Source organism: Cyprinus carpio, chromosome B19, assembly GCF_018340385.1.
Source record: "Cyprinus carpio isolate SPL01 chromosome B19, ASM1834038v1, whole genome shotgun sequence".
NCBI classification, from domain to species: domain Eukaryota; kingdom Metazoa; phylum Chordata; class Actinopteri; order Cypriniformes; family Cyprinidae; genus Cyprinus; species Cyprinus carpio.
The window spans coordinates 11,231,372-11,252,978 of record NC_056615.1 but is presented as its reverse complement, the minus strand read 5'-3'; the positions used below and the strand labels follow the sequence as shown (position 1 = coordinate 11,252,978).

The window sequence follows — 21,607 nt, the reverse complement described above, 5'->3', positions numbered from 1 at the left end:
GTTATACTAATTTGTGGTATCTGCTGGTGTTTTTTGCATAACTGTGTCTTGCTAAATTCCTTTACCTGATAGTAAATGCAAATGGATTGTTATTGAATCCAATTCAGCTATATTTTTAGAGAAGCGTATTTTAAATAACTCTGTCAGGAACTACTATCGTGGCAGATTCTCCCGGTTCGTTTTAATTGTAACACACAGCAGCGTTGAAGATGGCAGCGCCTGTAATGGACACATGTCATGTCTCTTGTTGTGCTAATCGCACTCCTAATGTTGTGTCGTGGGGCAGAGGGGGTCTCATCGCATTTGGGACATGTAATTCAGTTGCCCTTTATAACCCACAGGTACTGATTGTTCGCTTGATTTAGTTGAGGTGATGCTGATGCTCTGTGGCAGAATTACACTTACATTATACAGTTACATATGCTCCGATTCTTTAATGCAGTGATGTGCAAACTGTAAACTCAAACCTATGTTTAGAGTATACATTCTGATGAAGTAATTTCATTAAGTGTTTGATAAACTCTCAAATAAGATGTCTGTGAAATTGTGACAGGTTTGTCTCATCTAAATTTTTTTATTGTTGTCAGGAAGTAAGGATTGTTGAGGTGCTGAATAAACATACTGGAAGAGTGAATGCTGTCCAGTGGGTTCATAAACAAGACTGCAGTAAGTCTTTTACCCTCATTAATAAATGTCAAAGATGTTGTTTACAGATATTTCAGTTTCAAAGGTTTGAAAAAGTGTGAAATCTTTTACTTCACGCATAGACAATATTCAGTTACCTGTCACTGTCAGACACGATAAAAACAAAGGAACCTGTAGAAACGTAAGCTGTCTGTTTCTGCAGGTCCGGAAACCCAGCTGGTGTCTGGTGGATCGGATAATAACGTTGTTGTCTGGGAAAAGCAGGATGGGAAGGTATGTGTGTACAATAACAATATATATGGACACTTATGCTGACAACATAATTGGGTCTTTCTGTTATGCAATACATTGGATAAAATATTAAATAGATCAACAGCTATTAACGATGGATTTGTTTTTAACATAAATATAAAGGTGATTTTATATCTAGACAAATCCCTTATGTTAAGAAAACCCTTAGTGATAACACTCTTACAGTTATAACGAAATGTAACTAATTATTTTCTTAACTTAATAGGCTTTTTGCAATTTGCCCAGATGCTCAATTGCATAATCCTCCAGGAAATGTCATTATTTCTGGTGGGAAAACAAAAGCGCAAACAGTTTTAGGAATGGATTTGAATAATTATCAGATTTTTTGTCACACTGTAAACCATCCTGTTTACTAAAATGACAGAAATCAGCGAGATGAAAGCCCGAAAGGAACTGCAGCACAGGAATGACCCAGCTTTGTCAGTTATGGAGTTCAAATTGGTGATCTTCTGTTATATTTGTCTGTAAATGGATAATCACAAAAGTGAAAAATGAGTTGTGTTTGTCCATCTCCTGCTGCAGTTCACAGCATGTGCAGTGTGTTTGGGACACTCAGGGCCCGTGTGTGCAGTGGATGCCTTGTCTCTGTCCTCCTCTCAATTACTGGTGGCCTCAGCATCTTCTGACTCCACGGTTAAACTCTGGACATGCAGCTCTGATACAGGTACGATAGGAATTGTGATCATCATAAAAGTGCAGATTTAAAATACTCAGTCATGCAAGTTTTTAAAGATTTATTTTTTAAAAAAAAATAAGGACTTTCCAAATTCTACAAGCCTGACATCTGCTGGTTGGTTCTTGTAAATGAAAAGTAGTGCTTAAAATTGTATAATGTTACTAAAGTTCTGTTCTATTAACTTTTTATTCATTAAAGAATCCTGAAAAAATGTGTTTCCAGAAAAATATTTAGCAGCACAGCTGTATTCAATAATAAGAAATGTTTCTTAAGCACCCAAGTGATTTCTGAAGGATCTTGAGACACTGAAGACCGGATGTATTTGTTTATATTTAAAACATGTCTCTGGGTCAAAGACAAGATGTCCCATTTTGGTGTCCACATCAAATTAAATTTACAAAAGTGATTTTATATATATCAAAAGCATATTAAATGCAAGTAAAGTGTCTTAAATAATTTAAATAACTTTTGTAAAAATAAAATATCAAAATTAGGGTGAAATAATGTTCCATCGTCTTTCAGTGTAGCATATATTTTTCTAAAATATTCTGACCTTTACGTAATTAAATGTATAAAAGAATATTTCATCATACTAAATTTTATTATAGTTTAAATTATTAAAGTCTTCTTGCTGGCAGATGAGTAAAACCTAATTGTTATAAGGATTATTGCAGTGGTTTGAAATGATAATTAATTAGTTTTTGAGGGCTGCACTGATCCATAAATAGAGTTTTTTTTTAATGTCATCTAATGATTCTTATTCTAAATACACCTGACAAGATTTTTTGATATATGCATTTGTTACACTAAATGACTTTTTTTTCTGTATATGATAGTTATTATTTAGAAAAAGTCAAATTAAACAGGACAAAATTTTAAGTTTGTTTTGATGCTTGAAAAATCCCTACAGTATATCTTATATATGTACTGTTTACTTGCCTTGCGTTAATTGGCTTTTTTTATACAAGTTATCTTGTACTAAGAAGAGGCTCATCATGATCAAAATTTGTTTAAATTCCATGCATCTCCCTAACGACCAATTAGAAACCATACTGTAAGTAAAAGCAGAGACATCATTTGATTGTTCCTACTGCTTTCTTTCTGATGTCCATACTTACTGCTCAGAAAGAGAGTTATATTTCATTGACCATTTCAAAAGTGGTGTGTGAAAGCAATATACAATATGGTAAATGCAATATCTCTGTATTGTTTTGACAAACTTTTGAGTCACACAATGATGAGTTGCATCATTCCTTTGCCAGTAATCTAATGAGCTGTCTTCCAGCACGCAGAAACCAGCTGCTTTTGAGTGCATTCTTTTTTTTTAATTAGCACAGGAGATGATTTCTGGTTTTCAGGGTAATTGTTCTAATATTGATATATATTTTGGATTAATAATAGTCTCATTTAAAATAATAAGTTGTTATTTTTTTAATAAGAATTCATCATGAGTTGGACAGGTTCATTTTCATGTGAGGTGTTTCTGTTCTCTACATTAGCTGAATGCCTCCAGACCGTATCTTTTGGGAGCGGGTTCATGATGGATGTCTCCTTGGCGCTGTTGCCAGGCAGCAGAGGTAAGCTGCGCCCACTGCTCCATGTTGGCTTGCTGTATTGTCCAGCCCTATCATGTTAAAATCTCATTCTGTGCTTTAAATATGTCCTGGGGTGACGTTAGACTGCCTCTTACATTATTCACGTCTGGACTGCAGCTGTATTTTGCTTCTAGATGCCGTGAATAGACTTGTCTGAATAGACTTGTGTTCGTGTGACTGAGGAGCATAATTACATCTCTTGCAGTTCCAGTACTGGCCTGCGGGGGAGATGACAGCAGAGTTCACCTGTATGTGCAACTCAATGGACAGGTAAGACTGTCAGGTGACTTTGCTTTATATTAATGCTCTTCATATTTTGTGTATCATGTGGGTGTGTTTAGTTTCAGAGGCTTCTGACTCTGTCAGGACATGAGGATTGGGTCCGATGTGTTGAGTGGGCCACTAAAGGTAAGAATAAAGTCCTTATTGTAATCTATTCAAAAGTTTGGTGTCAAAGTTTTTTTTTTTTAATGAATTTAATATGTTAAATGCATTTAATTGATTGACAATGTCAGTAACAAAATTTATAAAGTTACACAAATTTGTTATTTTAATTTTCTGTAAATTAAAGAATCCTGAAAAAATAAAACATGGTTTCCACAAAAATATTAAGCACCTCAACTTTTGAAATTTGAAATGTAAAAATGTAGCTTAGTTACCACTGGAATAATTAAATTGTAATAATTAGCAGTATTACTGTTTTCCTGTTTTTGTATTTAAATAAATTCAGCCTTGGTAAACATAAGAGACTTTTTTAATAAACTGGCAGATAAACACACACACACACAAACACACACACACACTCACACACACACACACACACACACACACACACACACACACACACACACACATATATATATATATATATATATATATATATATATATATATATATATATATATATATATATATATTAATTTCTTGTTTTAATTGGAGATAAAGCCACATTGGTAGAATGTGGCTAGCACTTCTTATTACTGTGATGCCATAAATAAAAATGTTTGTGTGTTTATGCACATTTTAAAATGATTTTAATTTGAGGTGACAGGACGATCCTCATTGCTGTATTACAGAAATAAACATCGTCTTAAGAAATAATCAGAATTGCAGACTAACTCGTGTAAAACATCAAAGCGATTGTGGGGTGAAATATGATGTGCATATGTTTTCATGAATTTTGGCATAAGAGTTGAAATCAAAGACCTGTTTAATACATATGATACAGTACTGGCAGTGAAATAGTCTAGGGATATAAAATGCACCATCTTAAGGAGCCAGTATTGTTGTTTTCACTCTCACATTCTTTTATAATGCATGAAACAGGCTCTTGCTGCCAACTAAAGGCTCTGTAACTGAAATATACAAGCGAGAAAGCCTCACATACTACTTTTTTTTAACTGTTTGTTGGATGTGTAGATGGAGAGCTCTGGCTAGCCAGCTGTTCTCAAGACTGTCTGATCAGAGTGTGGAGACTGTTTGCCAAGGCTGCCACTGAACCAGTCCAGCAGACGGACGCTGTTCTCAAGATGAAGGAGAATGTATTTCAAGTGTCTGGAGACGGTGAGGCTGGAGGTTTTGCATGATTGTAATTTAGTTATGTGATGACTTGTATAAATTGGCAATTGTTGAGTTGATTAGCTGCTTGATTATCTGTTTTGAAACCATGTCTTGGCCCATAGAAACACTTTAGATTACATATATAGTATTTTATAATCAGAGCAGAGTCCAAAAATGAACTTGTCAGCATCCAAATGCAAGTAAAATGGACTTTGTCTAGTAAAGACTCAAAGTAATGAGAAATGTGCGAGGGTAATAATATACTCATCATTGCTTATTTCTTTCTGCTGTAGAGTTTGCTGTGACTCTTGAAACAGTGTTGGCTGGCCATGAAAACTGGGTTTATGGAATTCACTGGCAACCTCCATGTGTCAAAGGTATTCCTGCATGCTTTCATTTAGTGATTAGTGAGCATGAGCTGATTTGTTTCTTTATATCATTGTAATGTCCTGTGAAATTATTTTCATTTTGATGTATTGTATAATTGATATTGTTTAAATTATTTTATTTGTATTTATCCAGTCTCCCTCTGTTTTGTAACTTGATGTCTCCCCCTACAGGTGACTCAGTGGAACAGCCCCTGAAGCTGCTCTCTGCCTCAGTGGACAAAACCATGATCTTATGGGGGCCAGAGGAGGATTCAGGCATGTGGGTTGAGCTGGTAAAGTCACTTTGTTTACTACTTAATAAATACTGATATAGGAAAAATTTTAAAGGTGGATTAGAATGCAGTAAAATGCTATAAATTTCCAGAAGACTTGAGACATTCTAGCCTTTCAGAGTTTCTATACGAGTACAGTAAAGAAAGGGTGGGAAATTATGGGAAGGAGAGAGAAGAAATGAGATTCGGACAGCTCCAGAGTTGAACCCTGATGTGTCAAACACATCGTGCTACCACTATGCCACGACTCAGATTTCAACATTTTTTAAATTAAAAAATTATCGATCAAACTTTCATTCATAAAGCACCTTTCAAATCCAGTCAAATGCACTTGACAAGAAGCACAAGAAATTGAACAAGAAATTGACACAAAATACAAGCAATGAAAATAATGCTAAAGTAGTTTATTATAAAAGTGTAAAATAATAGAATACAGTAAAATAAAAATCAACAAAATGTAAAACATAAATTGTAATGATTTTAATAAATAAAATAAACATTTCCTCTATTGGCATGGAGCATAAAGGCTGAATGCAGCATCCCCGAATAAGAGAGGAACCGGATGATCTGTGTGGCCTTGCAGATTTATAGACTGAAAGCATTTTTAAAAGGTACACTGGTGCAAGACTATGTAGTGCCTTAGAAACCAATAAAGAAAATGAAAACTAGCATAAATACTTTAAAATAGGCACAAGATCTAGTTCTAGACACAGGATGTCTCTCAATGCAGACCCTACGTCAGTGGCTTCAGTCTCCTCTGTTTTTTAAACCCGAGCGTACAGATCAGCTCCTGGAAAGAAATAACCCCATCCTGAGGTCATTTCCTTCCTGCCTTTCATATACTCTCTAGTTGTCAGTCATGGACTTCTAGAATCCGCAGCAGGGGCAGGAAGTGCTGCACAAGCTCCTCTGTTACGCTCTCTGGGTCTTGCAGGGAACATCTGCCCATTCTCTGCTAACTGCATCGAATTTAACCCACATACTGAGAATTGCACAGATAAGCTTGTTCTCTTCCATCTGTGTGAGGGACTGTGAATGATTGGTGGGTTCCTCTCAGAAATGGGATGGTGATAAAAACAATGTTTGTTTTTTTACTTCAGTCATGATAGTACATTTTGATTGGCATTGTAGCAGCAGATAACAGGCTTGACTTCATGGTTGATTAATAAGAGGTACTCACTTTGATCTTGGCATACAGACATAGGTCTCTGGGCTCAGATCAATTGCTCCTGATTCTGACACTTGGCATGTTGTAGTACGATGATGCACATGCTTTGTCGTACTAAGGCTTGTCCCATTAAAAATGAAAGACAGTGAGCTGATAGAAGAAAGAGGTTGTTATCATACATCCTTTCCGATTTCCACCTTCTGATCCCCTACTTTCACTTCAGCTTTAGCTCAGGTTAAGAGATAAGCAACAGATATAATGCATACTTGGCTATTACTACATTATGTAGAACAAAACTGAAAAGGTTGTGTAGCATGAAGGCCCTTTCACAATAAACATAAATATTTTTCATAAACTAGATTTTGAACAGACACAATGGATTCCTGTGGTGCATTTCACACCAGGAGTTTTTGCGGCTGATCTTTGATTAAATTCCACTATTTATATCAGATTTTAAGGTTTAGTTATTTTTTCATCTTGCATTTGGTGTGAAAAGTTCTTAACCATTGAACCTGCAATAATTACTGACTGCAAGTGCCCTACTAAGCAGAAAATGACCAGCATCACTTTGGCTAATTAACACATCCACAAAGAAGAGTCTCCTCCATAATGATTAGCCTAATTGGTCAGATTTAGTGGAGAGCTGGTTTGCAGTAGAGTGGCCAGGCAAACTGCTGAGTAAAGTACACCCTACTAATAAGTCATGTTGCCAGTGAGCAGTTTGGGGGGACTGCAGGGACCATTTTGAGACTCTTGAGCCATTAGTGTTGTGCTGATGGTTTATTTTCCCTGATAGACCAGAAGAGAGAACGCATGAGTTACCATGAAAATCTTTAACCTCCAGACCTCATGACCCACACCCACATTAAATAGAATTGGCGTAATATTGAGCTGCTCATCATTGTTGGATTGCTCACTTTTTAGCCTCATGAATCTCTCATCTCCACAGGAATGGAACCATGAGTAAAGCATTAGTTTGTCCGGTAGCGATAACATTTATCTTGTAAGATAAAGTGCAAGATAATCCAAGTAGTCATTTAGCAAACACTTTTATCCACAGTGACTTGCAGTATACTTATTGAATCACTTTGGAGCAACCGGCGATAAGTACCTTTTAAGGGCATAAGGCTGATAGTTCATGGATTGCTTCTACTGGGCTTCAAACCTAGGTGTTCCCACCTCTCATTGGTTCTATCTAAAGTGCATTCATTTTTTAAGTGTGGGGTTATGGCTACCAGTTGAGCTACAAGAACCTACAGTCTTTTGGCTTCCGGCCTAGATTTTTCTTAGATCACATCATTGTAGTACTGAGCCACTGTTTGATTTCCAGGATCCTCAAGAGTTTTGTGCCTCCCCTGCATTGTTTCCTTTCGTACCAATCCAATCCAAAACACTGTGGTTTGTTACAACACGCATTGTGCCACAAATCCATATTGGTGTTCCTTCCCTAAACAAGAATGATTCCACATTTCACCCATGAGATTTGGCCGTGATATATGAGTAGCCATGTGGACGGAATTCAAAATCAATCTGGTTAATGTTGCATCACTCTTTCCAGAATGGCTCGCAGAGATCCGTGCCATTCAAAGTGAAGGGCTCTCTTTATCACAGTCATTAGTTCCGCCATATTCACTCCGTAGGATACGCCTGTGAAGGGCATCTCAAATGTCTCTCTATTGGCGTACACAGGACCGTGAAAATGTCGATAGCCCTTACCGTTTGATGGTTTGTGGATTTAGATTTGAATCCGTGTTTTCCAGCGTTAGATGGCTGATTTGTCCATCTAGTATTGTCGTTTTGATGAAGAGCTTAAGCTAGCCACCTGATCTGGCAATATCTTTGAGACATGCTCTACTGGGCATGACAAGAGACTGTGAATCATTGAGCGGTGACACTCCTGAACGTGAGGAATCACTGCTGCTTTTAACACGGCTGCTGGAAATGTCTTGTCCTGCTCAAGGTCAGCACGAAACACCACTGCGATGGCTGTCGAAAATGTTCATACCTCCTTTTCACAGCTGAAAGTGTGATTCGATTAAATTAAAAAAATATTTTTTCACCCTCTGAGTGTGTATTGGCAATGCAGATGTTGAGGCTAGAGCATCAGTCTTTGCTTGCACACAGCCATAAATAAAAGTAGAGGCAGGTTATCGCTGATGGCATAATCATGACTAATTATCTTGTTTTATACAATGTTACCGCTTGCTTCGCAGCATGACTCACTTCCCCCATTACCGTGAGACACTCGAGCAGCATTAAGCATGTTATACACGGGCCAGACGGAGGGCAAGCCGTGCTACAATTTGCTGAAAAACAATTACATTGCTTTGGTATTCATAGCCCAGCCCAGTCAGGGGAGTTTACACTGATTCATTCTTCATGTGACCATTTTGTCTTCCAGCTTTCCGAGGCTCATATTTGATTTAATGTGTGTGTGATTACGTTCAACTTCACATTAATGCATTCAAAGGAAGCAAACACGATTTATTTCTCATTTAATAGTCTCCTCTTTGCATACATCGTGCTTTTTGCTTGTCGGCCTGATTAATTGGTGTCCTCAGAATGTTACTTAACGGAGATGGAGCACAGCTGTAGACTCTCAACTCGGATTGCTCAGGATTCATGACTACTAATTAGCGGCCTGCTTGACCAACCGGTTTATCAGGGGCAGTGACACCAGCGAAGGCCTCTCTTATCAAACACTCACCATCAAGAACATGATGCAGAATGCAGAGTGTTCCCAGGTTTTTGTTTTCATATAAATGTCCTATTTAGGATTGGATTTAAGCCACCCCAGGCAATAAACTCATAACAGCCACAACATAATGTCATTCTGTCTGTATAATCAAATGAACAAATAACCCTAAAATGAGTTTATAACCACTTCAGACAGGATTTCAGAGTGGATGACAGTCTACAATATCACCATACTATGGGACTGTGGTGGACTGGATTTTAAAGATCTGAAGTGCGTTTCCCAAAAGTATTGTTAGGTAAAAAGAAAGTTTGTCACCAACAATTCAGTGTTTCTCAAAACCATAGATTTAATGGGCATTTGTGAACGGCTTCATGAAGTTGTGAGGTTGGAACTGCAGCTCTCACGCTGTGGTTAGAAAAATAGTTTCTTCTTCGTATGACAGGTGGACCTAAATTTTAAGCAAAATAAGCAATATATATCAGGCCAGGCAACCTTTTTTCAATCTTAGCCTCAGTTTCCATTTAGGAGCAACATCCAGTGTGGTCTTCTGCTGCTGTAGCCCATCTGCTTCAAGGTTTGACGTGTTGTGTGTTTAGAGATGCTTTTCTGCAAACCTCGGTTGTGACAGGTGGTTATTAGAGTAACTGTTACCTTTCTATCATCTTGAACCAGTCTGACCATTCTCCTCTGACCTCTGGCATCAACAAGGCATTTTTGCCCACAGAACTACTGCTCACTGGATATCTTGTCTTTTTCTGACCATTTTCTGTAAGTACTAGAGATGGATGTTCATGAAAATTTCAGTAGATCTGCAGTTTCTAAAATACTCAGACCAACCCGTCTGGCACCAACAAACATGCCACATTCAAAGTCAATAAAATCACCTTTCCTCCCCATTCTGATGCTCGGTTTGAACTTGCCTACATGCATTGAGTTGCTGTCATGCGATTGGCTGATTAGATATTTGCGTTAACAAGTGGGATATAGTCATAACTAGCTAGTTAATTTCTCCAATAACATATAATATCATACTACGGTAGTTAAGCAGCAAATTACATTGTTGTATGAGAAACGCACCACAAGGTGGGTAACCAAAATATTGGAGGTTTGAGTCCCTCAATGGGTTACTAATTCACCATTGTGTCCTTCTAGGTAGTCCTACAAGAACTTTCAGGGCTGATGTGTGGTGCTGTACACTATAATATGGATAGTTTGAATATTTATTGTTTCTCCGTTATTTCTTGTGGACTTTTCGTTGGTTCGTGTTGGGGAAGTTGGAGGAAATACCCTGGGTTTCTATGGATGCCAGATGAGTCCCGATGGCTTTATGATTCTGGCTCATGCCTTTCATGGAGCGCTGCACCTCTGGCACTGTGACAGCAACCAGGTCAGACATAACTGACAACATCCGCAAGTAACGCAAAGCTTTTTATGCAAACATTTCTTTTTACCTAATAAAAATGGTCAAAATTCATGCATTTTATGATTTACACCAAATGGAGTAAATGAATATGGAGATTTATGTTTTAAACAGGGAGAATGGAGGCCCAGTGTGGTAATTTCGGGTCACTTTAATGCAGTGCAGGACTTGAGCTGGGACCCTGAGGGAGACTTTATCATCACTGTCGGATCAGACCAAACCACTAGACTCTTTACACCCTGGACCAGAAACGGACGCTCAGAGGTTTAAACAAATATAATCTGTTTGATTTTTGAATTATCATACATTGTAGGCTTTTATAGTCAATCAACGCTTACTGTGTTTGCAGATTACCTGGCACGAGATCTCAAGGCCACAGATTCACGGCTATGACATGCAGTGTTTGACTATGGTTGGCCGTTTTCAGTTCGTGTCCGGTGCTGATGAGAAGGTCCTGCGGGTGTTCAAGGCTCCGAGGAATTTTGTGGAGAGCTTTGCTAACATATCATGCACCCCTCTGGAGAAACTACTGGGCTGTAATGTAAGTACTTAGAATCATCTAATCTTTAAACTTTAATTAGTTACATCAAATAAAAACCTAGGTTTTAATTACTCTTTTAATTTTACTGTTTTGGATCGGCGAGAGATTTCAAGATGAGTCTCACATTTTTCCATTATCTTAATCCTAATGTTTATGCACATGCTCTCAGATATATAGCTAAATGAGTTTCATTTTCTGTAACTTGAGGTCATGGTAAATGAGACGACATAAATGACATTCTCAATTCAGGTTGATCTCGTGTAATTAAGCCAATATCACTTAAACGCTTTGGCTCTTGTGGAGCCAAACACAGCCATGCTCATTTAGAACCAGCATTTTGTTCTTATACAACAGTTCAATAAAAAGTTGTTATAAAGTATTTTGCATTTCAGACAAAATTGGACAAGTTAATAATATAAAAGAAGGGTTTCTATAGAGAGGTTTTAGAGTGTGTGCCTGTCTCCTGTGTGTTCAGGATATAGCAGATCTCCCAGAGGGAGCTAGCACCCCTGCCCTTGGCCTGTCCAACAAGGCCGTGTTTCAAGGTATGAACCCTTTGAATTCATTGGCCACTGGAGAATTTGCGTTGTGCTGATTCTGAGAGCAGTGAGGCAGTTGCTAACCTTTACTGTGGCATCTGATGTGTTTACAGGTGACCTCACATCTCAGAGCTCTCAACAGGACAGTGAAGATTTCAATAGCCTGTCCAACCAATATAAAGAGTCCTACTTTCAACCACTCAAACTCACGGGTATTTATGTGTACAGTTTCCTGCTTTTTTTCTCAAATGTGGTTGGTCATTTTTACATTTCAGTCAGATGGTCTCTTTCTCTCCAAGTAGATAGTGGCAATAGTTGATTTATGGCAATAGTCAAAAACCTCACCATCACCAGGTAGACACTGTAAGTTCCTCAGTTATTCCTAGAAAACACATTGATATCCTTCATTTGTGACAAGCAGATATTAAAGACTGTTTTCTCTGGTTTATTAATGTATCTGGGGCATGAATCAGAGTTACTGGAGACAAATGTTATTACAACATAAGGGGGGGGAGGGTGAGTGTTGAAGCGGGGGGTTTATGCCTCTCTTGCTCCAGGCAAACAGTGGCAAACGTTGTCAATGTGATTGAAAAAGCTTCTTAATCTGGAATCATAATTAGAAAAAAGCTTATATAATTGCAAAGTTAAAATATTGATGACTCTGGGCGATGGGGAGCGCAATGAGGCGGACACAGAGTTGTTAATGGAATAATACCACTCCCTCCATCTCGCTTCTTCTGGAGGGGCAAAGCGGGAAATAATTAAAATAAAACTGCAAACCAGGGATGAATTAAAAAAAATGCCTGTTCTCCATTCCATTTCAATTGGGGCATGTGTTGCATAAGTGTCTGTGTATCTAAATGAGACAATATTATTTCAGGCTTGCACAAAGAGAGCTAAATTTGATTTACAGCATGTCGTAAAGCTAACGGCCATTGAAAATTGTAGATAAAGCCGCCGTTGTTCCAAACAGCTTTGAGTAAATTGCTCAGCTGTGTATCTGTTGCTAAATTTAAAAATGAGCCTATTGAAAAATACAGTCTATAGGCGTCTGCTCATTTCTCATAATAACTATTGTTTATATTTTGACTGTGTGTGTGTGTATTGCCAGAGCCTCCGACAGAGGATGACCTCTTGCAGAACACACTGTGGCCAGAGGTACAGAAGCTGTGAGTTTCCCATCAATTCTCATTTGTGTTCTTCTGCCCTCATTGGTTGTTCTGCAGTGGGCACTAATGCTGTCCCGCATTTTTGCTTAACCAGCTTCTATGACATAAATAATGCAGTGTAATAGGTATTTAGAGCTCATGACAAGAACCATTCAACCTGTATGCTTTGACACTAAACAAGAAAAGCCTAAAATTGTTAATTAAATATATTTTTTTGTTCCTCTCCTTAACTTCTGCATCCAAACTAAGACACAAAAGTACTGTATGCAAGCATGTGAATGCTAATGCTTCTGGTTATGCAAGTTTGATGTTGTGTCATTGCGCCCTGAAATGTGTCAGTCCAGTGTTCTACACACTGCTGCGAAGGGTGTTATAGTAGGTATTAGAGTAAACTTAGACTGACTGCTGATAATAATAATAATAAAAGTCGGCACTGGTAGCCTCAACTGCAGTTCACCGACATAGAGTCCCGTTGCGCTTCGGGTGTCCTGAGTTCGAATCCCGCCCCCTTCTCTCTCCCATTTCGCTTCTTCTACCAATTGTCCTATCAAAATAAAGGCAAAAAACACCAAAAATAAATCTAGTAGTAATTTTAGCAATTGTCTAGTAACCGATATGTAACACTGATATACCAACTGTTTTATGCATGTGATTTTAAACAATGGTAATTAAAATAATAATAATTTTACATTTTTACACAAACAAAAGACACTTTAAGTGTAGACAAATATTCATTGTACCAAGAGTAATTTTTTCCTATGATCAATTTTTAAAGTCATGGTGCAAAAGTTTATTTTATTATTTAATTAATTTAGTATAATTTAAATACTATAATAGTATTTATTAATATTTTGGATAACCTTTTTGTTATATTTTCAGATTTCATTTGAGTTTAAGTTTTGTCATTTTTATTAAGTATTTTTTGTGTGTGTTTTTGCCTATGATATGATTATGATAGGACAGAATAGAGCTAACAGAAAGCAAAGTAGGAGAGAGAGGGGGCGTGAAAGTTTCACTAGTTGGGATTTGAACTCAGGACCCTCATAGCACAACACCGCTGTATGTCGGCACACTGCCCACAAGGCTATTGGTGCCGACTTAAGTTTTTAAAAACATTCTGTATGATTTCAATTAAAAATATATATATTTTAATAGTTTTAGTTAACAATAACACTGCAACAGTTTGCAGGAGATTTGCTTAAGCTGTTCAAATGTTTATAGCTGAATAGCATCCAGATTAATGGTTCACATATTTGAAGTCTCTATTGATCCCTTGCATACTAAGGATTGTTACTGTCACAGCAATGCAGTGGGGTGTTTGCATTAGCCAAGCATTTGGTGCCTGTGTTTGCTTACTTGCATTCAGTATTTTCTGGCCTAAGTTTGCCGAGCTTTTGTTAGCACAGAATAATGCCTGTGTTGCACTAAAATGACATACGACTTTGACATTTGCTGAAACTGTAGGCAATATATTACAGAATTGGATGCTTAGTGGCATTTTGCACTGGTTGGTGGGAAAATAGGCATATTATTCACAAGAAGTTTTGCAAAATTACTACACATTAACAGTATTTTTCACGATTAAATATTCATGCCCCCCCCCCCCCCCCAAGGCATTTTCAGTCAATTGAAAGGTACAGATTTGCTTACTCATAAGAATTCAAAGTCGGTTTCCTTGATACACAGGAGACACTGGATACACTATAAGAATTTACATACACAGTTGTAAGCAGCTGAAGGCTTTGACAGCCTGGCTTGCCGAGCTATTCATCCAATGCTGGAAATTACTAAGCAGATCTGCTAATGGCTTCCAGAGCGCACGGCTTTCTTCCACTCCCATAAGCACACACGGCAGCCCTGACACACAAAGCATCCGTCGTGTTTGAATCACCACCCCGACTGTCACGGTGCTCAGGCTTTATTTGTGAGCAGGTACTGACAGAGCCCTCATTAACATACCCTCTTTCCGTGTCGCTCTCTCTGTAGGTATGGACACGGCTTTGAGATGTTTTGTCTGGCGTCGGATTCTGAGAGGACGGTGGTGGCCTCGGCGTGTAAGGTACAGTCACATGGGTGACCAGATGGTCATTAGTGTCACACAAATGTAGCCGTGGACTGTAATAACAGGAAACAGAAAAGCATGCATGCGTGAAGCTGCACAGATCCTAAAGTGGTTTTGAATATTTAGTCATTTGCCATTTTAAGAAGCTCATGTCAATTTAGACCCTGACATCCATTTTTAAGTTAATTTTGTTTCTCTTTGATGTAATGAGCCGCCTGTCGTATTAAAAACACATTGAACTCGCATGAACAAGGGTGGGTAGGCAGCCCTACGTGCCCTCTGGCCGGCGTGACACATTCTGAGACAGTTGAAGGGAGATCAATGGTTTGTGTCCCGGTCTGGCCCCCGTGGTTCTGCCAAACCCAAGCTGATCACGCACAAAGCCCTTCCGAATGAAAGCACATTCTGCGTGTCACCTGCCATTGTTCACGCTCGAGCAGAGATTGTGAGGTTTATTCAGTGGGGCTGATGGCGGGCTGCTGCTGGGGTCCTGCAGGCTCAGATGACTTTGCTGTGGACGTGAGGTTTATCCACTGCTGGCTGAGGTGCAACCGCTGCATGTAGGAGGAGGGCTCTGCGGTTGAGGTTCAGAGAAAGAGGACAAACATCTTGCTTTGGGATGTTGGTGTGAAAGATCTACATGATTTACATATGTCTTGTGTCACAGGCCTCTAAATCAGAACATGCTGCCATTCTTCTGTGGAGCACAACTTCCTGGAAACAGCTTCAGTCACTGCCCTGCCACAGCTTGACCGTCACTCAGATGGCGTTCTCTCCAAATGGACGCCTTCTGCTCGCCGTTTCTCGAGATCGCACCTGGTCCTTATGGAGACGAGGCAACCCTGACACAGATACAGGTGAGCACCCCTCCCCTCTTACCTTATTTTATACCTCATCTTTGTTCCTTCATAAACAAGCGGTCAAGTTGAGGAGTGTATTTTGACAAAAAAAAAAAAAAAAATTATTGCTAAATAAGAATATTAATATTTTTATATATATATATATATATATATATATATATATATTAGTATTTTACCATTATTATATTCTACTGTAAGGTAAAAATTAGTATTTAAGAAAATATAATATTAATAATAATAATAATAATATTTAAAAAAGATCCACTTTTGCTGTGCTTGTTTGAAAAAAAAAAAAACACAATTTGGCATAATTTTGTCAATATGACTACAAAATAATAATAATAATAATAATAATAATAATAATAGTTATTGATAAAAATATAAAACTAAAATATTACTATTATAGTATTTCATTGTAAAAAAAGAAAAAGAAAAAACACAACCAATAATTATTTTATTTTAAAGTACAACTGTACAATTACAATTCTAATAATTATGGCTGTCTTAATTTTTTCATTTTCATTTACACATACACATACACTTACACATTCATTCAATTAAGTTTTCAATTACTGAAAACTTTAGGGAGCCCTTACAGCTTCTCTTTTGTTGATAACATCCGATTTCTCATGAAAAGATTGGGAAGGGGTTGGCCCTGATAGCCTTTTGGGCAGCGCACTGACATACAGCATCATTGCGCTACGGCGTCTCGAGTTCGAATCCCAGCTTAAGGACCTTTCCCAATCCTGCCCCCCTCTCTCGGTCTCCCACTTCACTTCCTGTCACTTCTACACTGCCCTATACTAATTTTGTTTAATGGATAGAGGTAACTTCTGCACAGTATGTAAATATATGTATATATATATATATATAAAAAAAAAAAAAAGATTGGGAAGGTGGTTGGCGCCTATTGCATTCCCAAATGCACATTGTATGTGTACATGAGTTTGCGCAAACGGAGCTGACCCGCTCAGAGACACTGAAAACTGTGAATCACATTGCAGTTTTGTTTTTGTTTTGATTAATTGTACAACCCTACGTAAACCCACCTGAGAAGAAACATCCTATAAGATGAATGGGAAAGCTAACGGCTTCCTCCAGGCTTTATAGACCTCTTTACTCAAAGACAGCTTTTACCTTCCTCCATTTCTCTTTGTCAACAATATAGGTTTGTGGACTGCTGATATTCGCCCACTGTAAGATTCTCTTGGCATTTGGCAAGAGTAAGCTAGCGCCTCCCAACGGCCATGCAGTATTAATGTGTATTCTGAGCATACACATCTAAATCACTGTTGACACAAGGTAACCACAGGAGCGTCTGTTTTTCTTTCTCTATTTTCTGACGTGTCCGAGGCATTGCCGGCTGCTGAGGGCCAAGGCACGCTGCAGTCCATTCTCGTTGAGGCTGGTATTACTCACAGCCTGTATGCTGCAGATGTGGAGAGGTTAGTGAGTGTCACAGCTGATCAGAGAACAGCCCAGCATGGTGGTCGAACGTGTCATGTGTGGAGAAATCTTTATCACAAAGACAAGTTGCCTCCCCTGCCGTCCTCTCTCCATTTGTCAGACTCCCTCTCTTTTGTGTTTCTGGTTAATGAGTTAAGACTCACCAGTCTGTGGCTGGCCAGCCGTGGTTGCTTAAGCTTTAATTAGCAGAGGCGCATGTGTTGGTTTGTTCGGGGCATGCGGATGGAGAGGGTTACTGGTCAAGGTGGCGTCACCAGGGTGCGTTGACCTTGATAGTTGGACTGTGGGTGACCACAAGCTCAGTCTAGAGAAATTACGAAAAACATTGAGGTAGGGTTGCACGATAATGGTTAAACAGTTAATCACTATTATTTTGGACTGTAATACACTTTTATTTGAGCAGAATATCTCAATGGACTAAAATAGAATTTAGTAATGGAATTTAGTAATAAATTAAAGGGATATTTCACCCAAAAGGGAGAATTCTGTCATTAATTACTCACCCTCATTCCATTCCAAACCCGTAAGACCTTTGTTCATCTTCGGAACACAAATTAAGATATTTTTGATGAAATCTGAGAGCCCTCTGACCCTGAAAGTTAGTAAAGACATTGTTAAAAAGTCTGTGTGACATCAGTGGTTCCACTGTAATGTTACAAAGCTACTAGAACACTTTTTGTACGGCAAGAAAACAAAAATAGCATCTTCATTCAACGATTTCTGTGGTAGTTCCGTTGCTGTCTGGGCAGGGTAAGAAAGCTCTCGGATTTAATTAAAAATATCTTCATTTGTGTTCGTAAGAACGAAGGTCTTATGGGTTTGGAACGACATGAGGGCGAGTTATTAATGAAAGAATATTCCTTTTGCGGGTGAACTAGTTCTTGTATTTTCGGGAATACTATTGTCTTGTATTTTTATGTTTTACTATTTCGTTTTCTTCCCCAGAGGCAAGCTTTTCTCTCTACGCAAACACTAGTAAGGACACAGCGGTTCACACACGTATTATTTGGTCATGTGACTGGAGCTCTGACAGCAAGTACTTTGTGACATCAAGTCGAGACAAGAAGGTAGGTCTAGTTTAACATGCATTTAGCAAATATTGTTGGACTTGTTTGCATGACAGTCATATGGATGGCCACATAGTGGTGTGAACGCAGCAACACATGAAAGTTTTCAGTTATTGATATCCATTGTAGAAAGCTAAAATTTCCAATAACTGGGGCAATGCAAAAATAAAGAAAGTAGTATTTAGCTGTTCATGGGATTTCAACTTGTCTACCCCCATGATGCAACCGCTGCTGTTGAGCAACTGATACTGATAATTCTATGTAAAACATTTTTAATGATGGAAAAAGGACTGCATGCAGCATTTTTAAGTCCAACTCTTTCCTGCGGTCTGAGCTTTGACATCTGACCTTGTTGTGTTTTTGTAGGTAATCATCTGGGGTCATTGTGGCTCTGGAGACAGTGTCGGTGAATGTGAGGGTGAAAGCGTGACCCCCTGCTCCTCTGTTCTGGATGTCGGAGATTCAGCTACTGCTGTGTCTATCTGCCCATATCTCTGTTCAGACCAGAGGTAATGTTATTCTGTTACTTGTGATCTTGTGACACCATCATTAGAATGAATGTGATGTGTCTGGGACAAATATTGAATTATACTTGTATTTGTGTAGTTATTTGCTGGCTGTAGGTCTAGAGAATGGGAAAATTGTGCTGTATAAATGGAGGCCATCAGAGGATTTGTCTTCTGGATCAGACTGGAGCAGATGTGGAGAAACTGATGCTTGGTATCCTTTTTCCCACTCATATTCTTCTCTCCACTCTTTAATAATTCTGAAATAGTGAGTTTGAAATGAATGAGTGAATTTTTTGAATTATTAGAATTGTATTTTTTTGTTGTTTTATATTTTTATTCGAAGATAATAATAATAATAATAAATCTAATAAAAGTAATAGTAATTAATATTTTTATTTTATATGTAATTTATTTTAATGAAATGCAATCACAAAAAAATGGCCAAATTGTGCATTTCACGGAAGCCAAATTGAAGCATTTTAATCACAATTGCAATTTGCACAGAAAATTTGACAGAAGCAAGCAGATTCTCCAAAGCTGTTTAGTCAAAAATAATCTAAAACTGTTAAAATGCCTCATAAGCCCCTATAAATAATCTCAAGAGTTTCACAGTCTTCCTCTTAGCATCTTAGAAAATGACATGATCTGAAGTTGAACACGACAGTCATACCTCCACCCAGAGACCAGGGCTGGTGGTGTAACTGACAACAAAAGGGCCTCATGTATCTGCGCTGGCCCACGCTGCTCGGGAGAAGCTTCAGGTTGATACAGGGGCTCCCGTGGGCAGGTTTCGCATTGATCCGTGAAGAGAAAGAATGAAGTGTCAGAGAGAGGCCAGGCCGTGTTGTGCATTCTGTTTGCACCGAGCCCTCTCGCTAGCTATCTCTCTCTCCCCCACAGTGGATTGAGTCCCGACTGGCTAAACTCTCTCCTTCTGTAGGTGTAATTGATAAACCGTCTGTGTAGGCACTTACATGTATCTCTTACCCAGAAGTCACTCACCTTAGAAGTGCAAGAAGTAAAAATTCACCATGTATTGCAGTGGGTTGTGAAAAACAACATTGATTCATGTGTTCATTCGTCTGCCTGTATTACCTTTGAAATTGGCAAGTGTATATTCACCCCTGGAAGTATTTGAACAGGCACAGTTGAAGTGAAACGGGGCGGCAGAGTCATCCAGACAGTGTGCGAGGGGAGATTTGTGTTGCCTTGAATCAATGTCGTGCTTGTGGCTTTCCTTAACCACCCATCACAGTCAGAGTCACACTTTGACGGTGAAGAGGCTGCGCTGGAGGCCGAGGCCAGGCCGGGCAGGCCATGGCGGGAACGAAGAGCGTGCTTGGGTTCAGCTAGCCAGCGCTGGTGCCGACCATGTCGTCAAAATCTTCAACATCAAAATATCAGCCCTGTGACTTCATGGCGCCTCTGGTGATCATCTGCAGTGCGTCCAGCTGATATTCAGTACGAATGAATTGCTGTGAAGGCTTCAGCTGGCCAGTGTGGCAAAATGTGCGGCGTTTTTCATGGAGGATTCTGGGAGCAGTTTTCTCATTCCCTTAAATCAGCTTCTCTTCTTCAAATTACAGCACTATTACTTATGAACTGTAAACATGAACTAATGTACTATTTATGATGTATAAAAAAAAACATATTGCTTTGTATTGTAATAAATGGCTCTTTTCTAGTAATGGAATGTCACATGAGTGATTTATCTCAAGCTAACTATAATTCTTTTATTGGCTGTTTTAAAGCACCCCACATCCCATGAACGACCAATCCTCTTGTTATAACCTACAGCCGTAAGTGACAGTAAGAGAATAGAAAATCCGGCTCACATCCTCTCGTTTCCAGTGCCTGAAGGACAGATGAGCATTCGGATAAGATGTACAATGAGCCGTGAGGGCCATAGACTCACCAGGCGTGAATCATTCACTGGAGAAATAGTGTGTTTCATTTAGGAAAAGTGCTCCTTTTTATTGAGCGCTTCCTTTATTGAAACCAATGACATTCATCCTTGTGAGACATTAAAGGAATGTTTTCTGGATCCAATTCAACTTAAGTTGTATCGACAGCATCTGTGACATGTTTTCGATTACCACAGAAAATCATTTAGACTTGGCAAGACACCACAGCGCTGCTAAAATGATAAAAATACTCACTGTTTTGGAAGTATTGCTGCAGGCCATTATAATAACATGGTGTAATGCAATCACTTTCTAACTTTAGATTATAAGCAATTTGTCAACCTGTCATAATGGTAACTGTAAGTTTCCTATTGTATTTATAAGAATTCCAGAAAGGGACACCATGTAAGTATTTCCAATGAACAGATTTTGTTACTTCAGCTACACACATTATCAGGTTCATAACATCAGACATGAACACCTTGGAACAAGGACTGCAAGCCAGGCGAGACTTCCCAATGTCAAGTCTTGTTTTACATCTAGTCAAAATTATGGTGTGGTAAAGTTTAACATTTCTAAGCTTAAAGTGTTCACCTAAAAATGAACATTCTTTCATTAATTACCCTCACATTGTTCCAAACCCACGAGACCTTCTTTTATCATCAGAACATAAATTGAGATATTTTTTGATTAAATCTGATCCTCCTGACCCTGTGACCCTCCATAGACAGCAAGGGAACTACAACAGGTCAAG

The 21,607-nt window shown here is 38.6% G+C and overlaps 1 protein-coding gene across 2 annotated transcripts; it reads left to right on the top strand.

Moving 5' to 3' along the window:
- The first annotated feature begins 58 nt into the window (after nucleotides 1-58).
- LOC109070690 (elongator complex protein 2) lies at nucleotides 59-20,637 on the top strand. 2 transcript variants are annotated; one of them, XM_019087223.2, is made up of 22 exons: nucleotides 59-341; nucleotides 588-666; nucleotides 848-918; nucleotides 1,480-1,621; nucleotides 3,133-3,210; nucleotides 3,434-3,498; nucleotides 3,570-3,636; nucleotides 4,648-4,791; nucleotides 5,082-5,165; nucleotides 5,349-5,449; nucleotides 10,574-10,702; nucleotides 10,850-10,999; nucleotides 11,085-11,276; nucleotides 11,752-11,821; nucleotides 11,929-12,027; nucleotides 12,927-12,984; nucleotides 14,971-15,043; nucleotides 15,714-15,903; nucleotides 18,319-18,440; nucleotides 18,807-18,949; nucleotides 19,047-19,160; nucleotides 20,205-20,637. In XM_019087223.2, exons 1-22 carry the CDS (start codon nucleotides 210-212, stop codon nucleotides 20,359-20,361), a joined length of 2,460 nt encoding a protein of 819 aa, XP_018942768.1. In that variant the 5' UTR covers nucleotides 59-209; the 3' UTR covers nucleotides 20,362-20,637. The 2 variants fall into 2 exon arrangements, with proteins under 2 accessions (XP_018942768.1, XP_042601545.1); XM_042745611.1 differs by having other exon boundaries at nucleotides 206-341; nucleotides 592-666.
- Nucleotides 20,638-21,607: the final 970 nt, after the last annotated feature.

Excerpts from the sequence above, each read along its gene's own strand:
- LOC109070690 (XM_019087223.2), top strand. The coding sequence starts at position 210 with ATGGCAGCGCCTGTAATGGACACATGTCATGTCTCTTGTTGTGCTAAT. Across the intron at positions 3,211-3,433 it reads GCTGTTGCCAGGCAGCAGAG|TTCCAGTACTGGCCTGCGGG; the intron begins GTAAGCTGCGCC and ends CATCTCTTGCAG. Across the intron at positions 10,703-10,849 it reads GGCACTGTGACAGCAACCAG|GGAGAATGGAGGCCCAGTGT; the intron begins GTCAGACATAAC and ends TGTTTTAAACAG.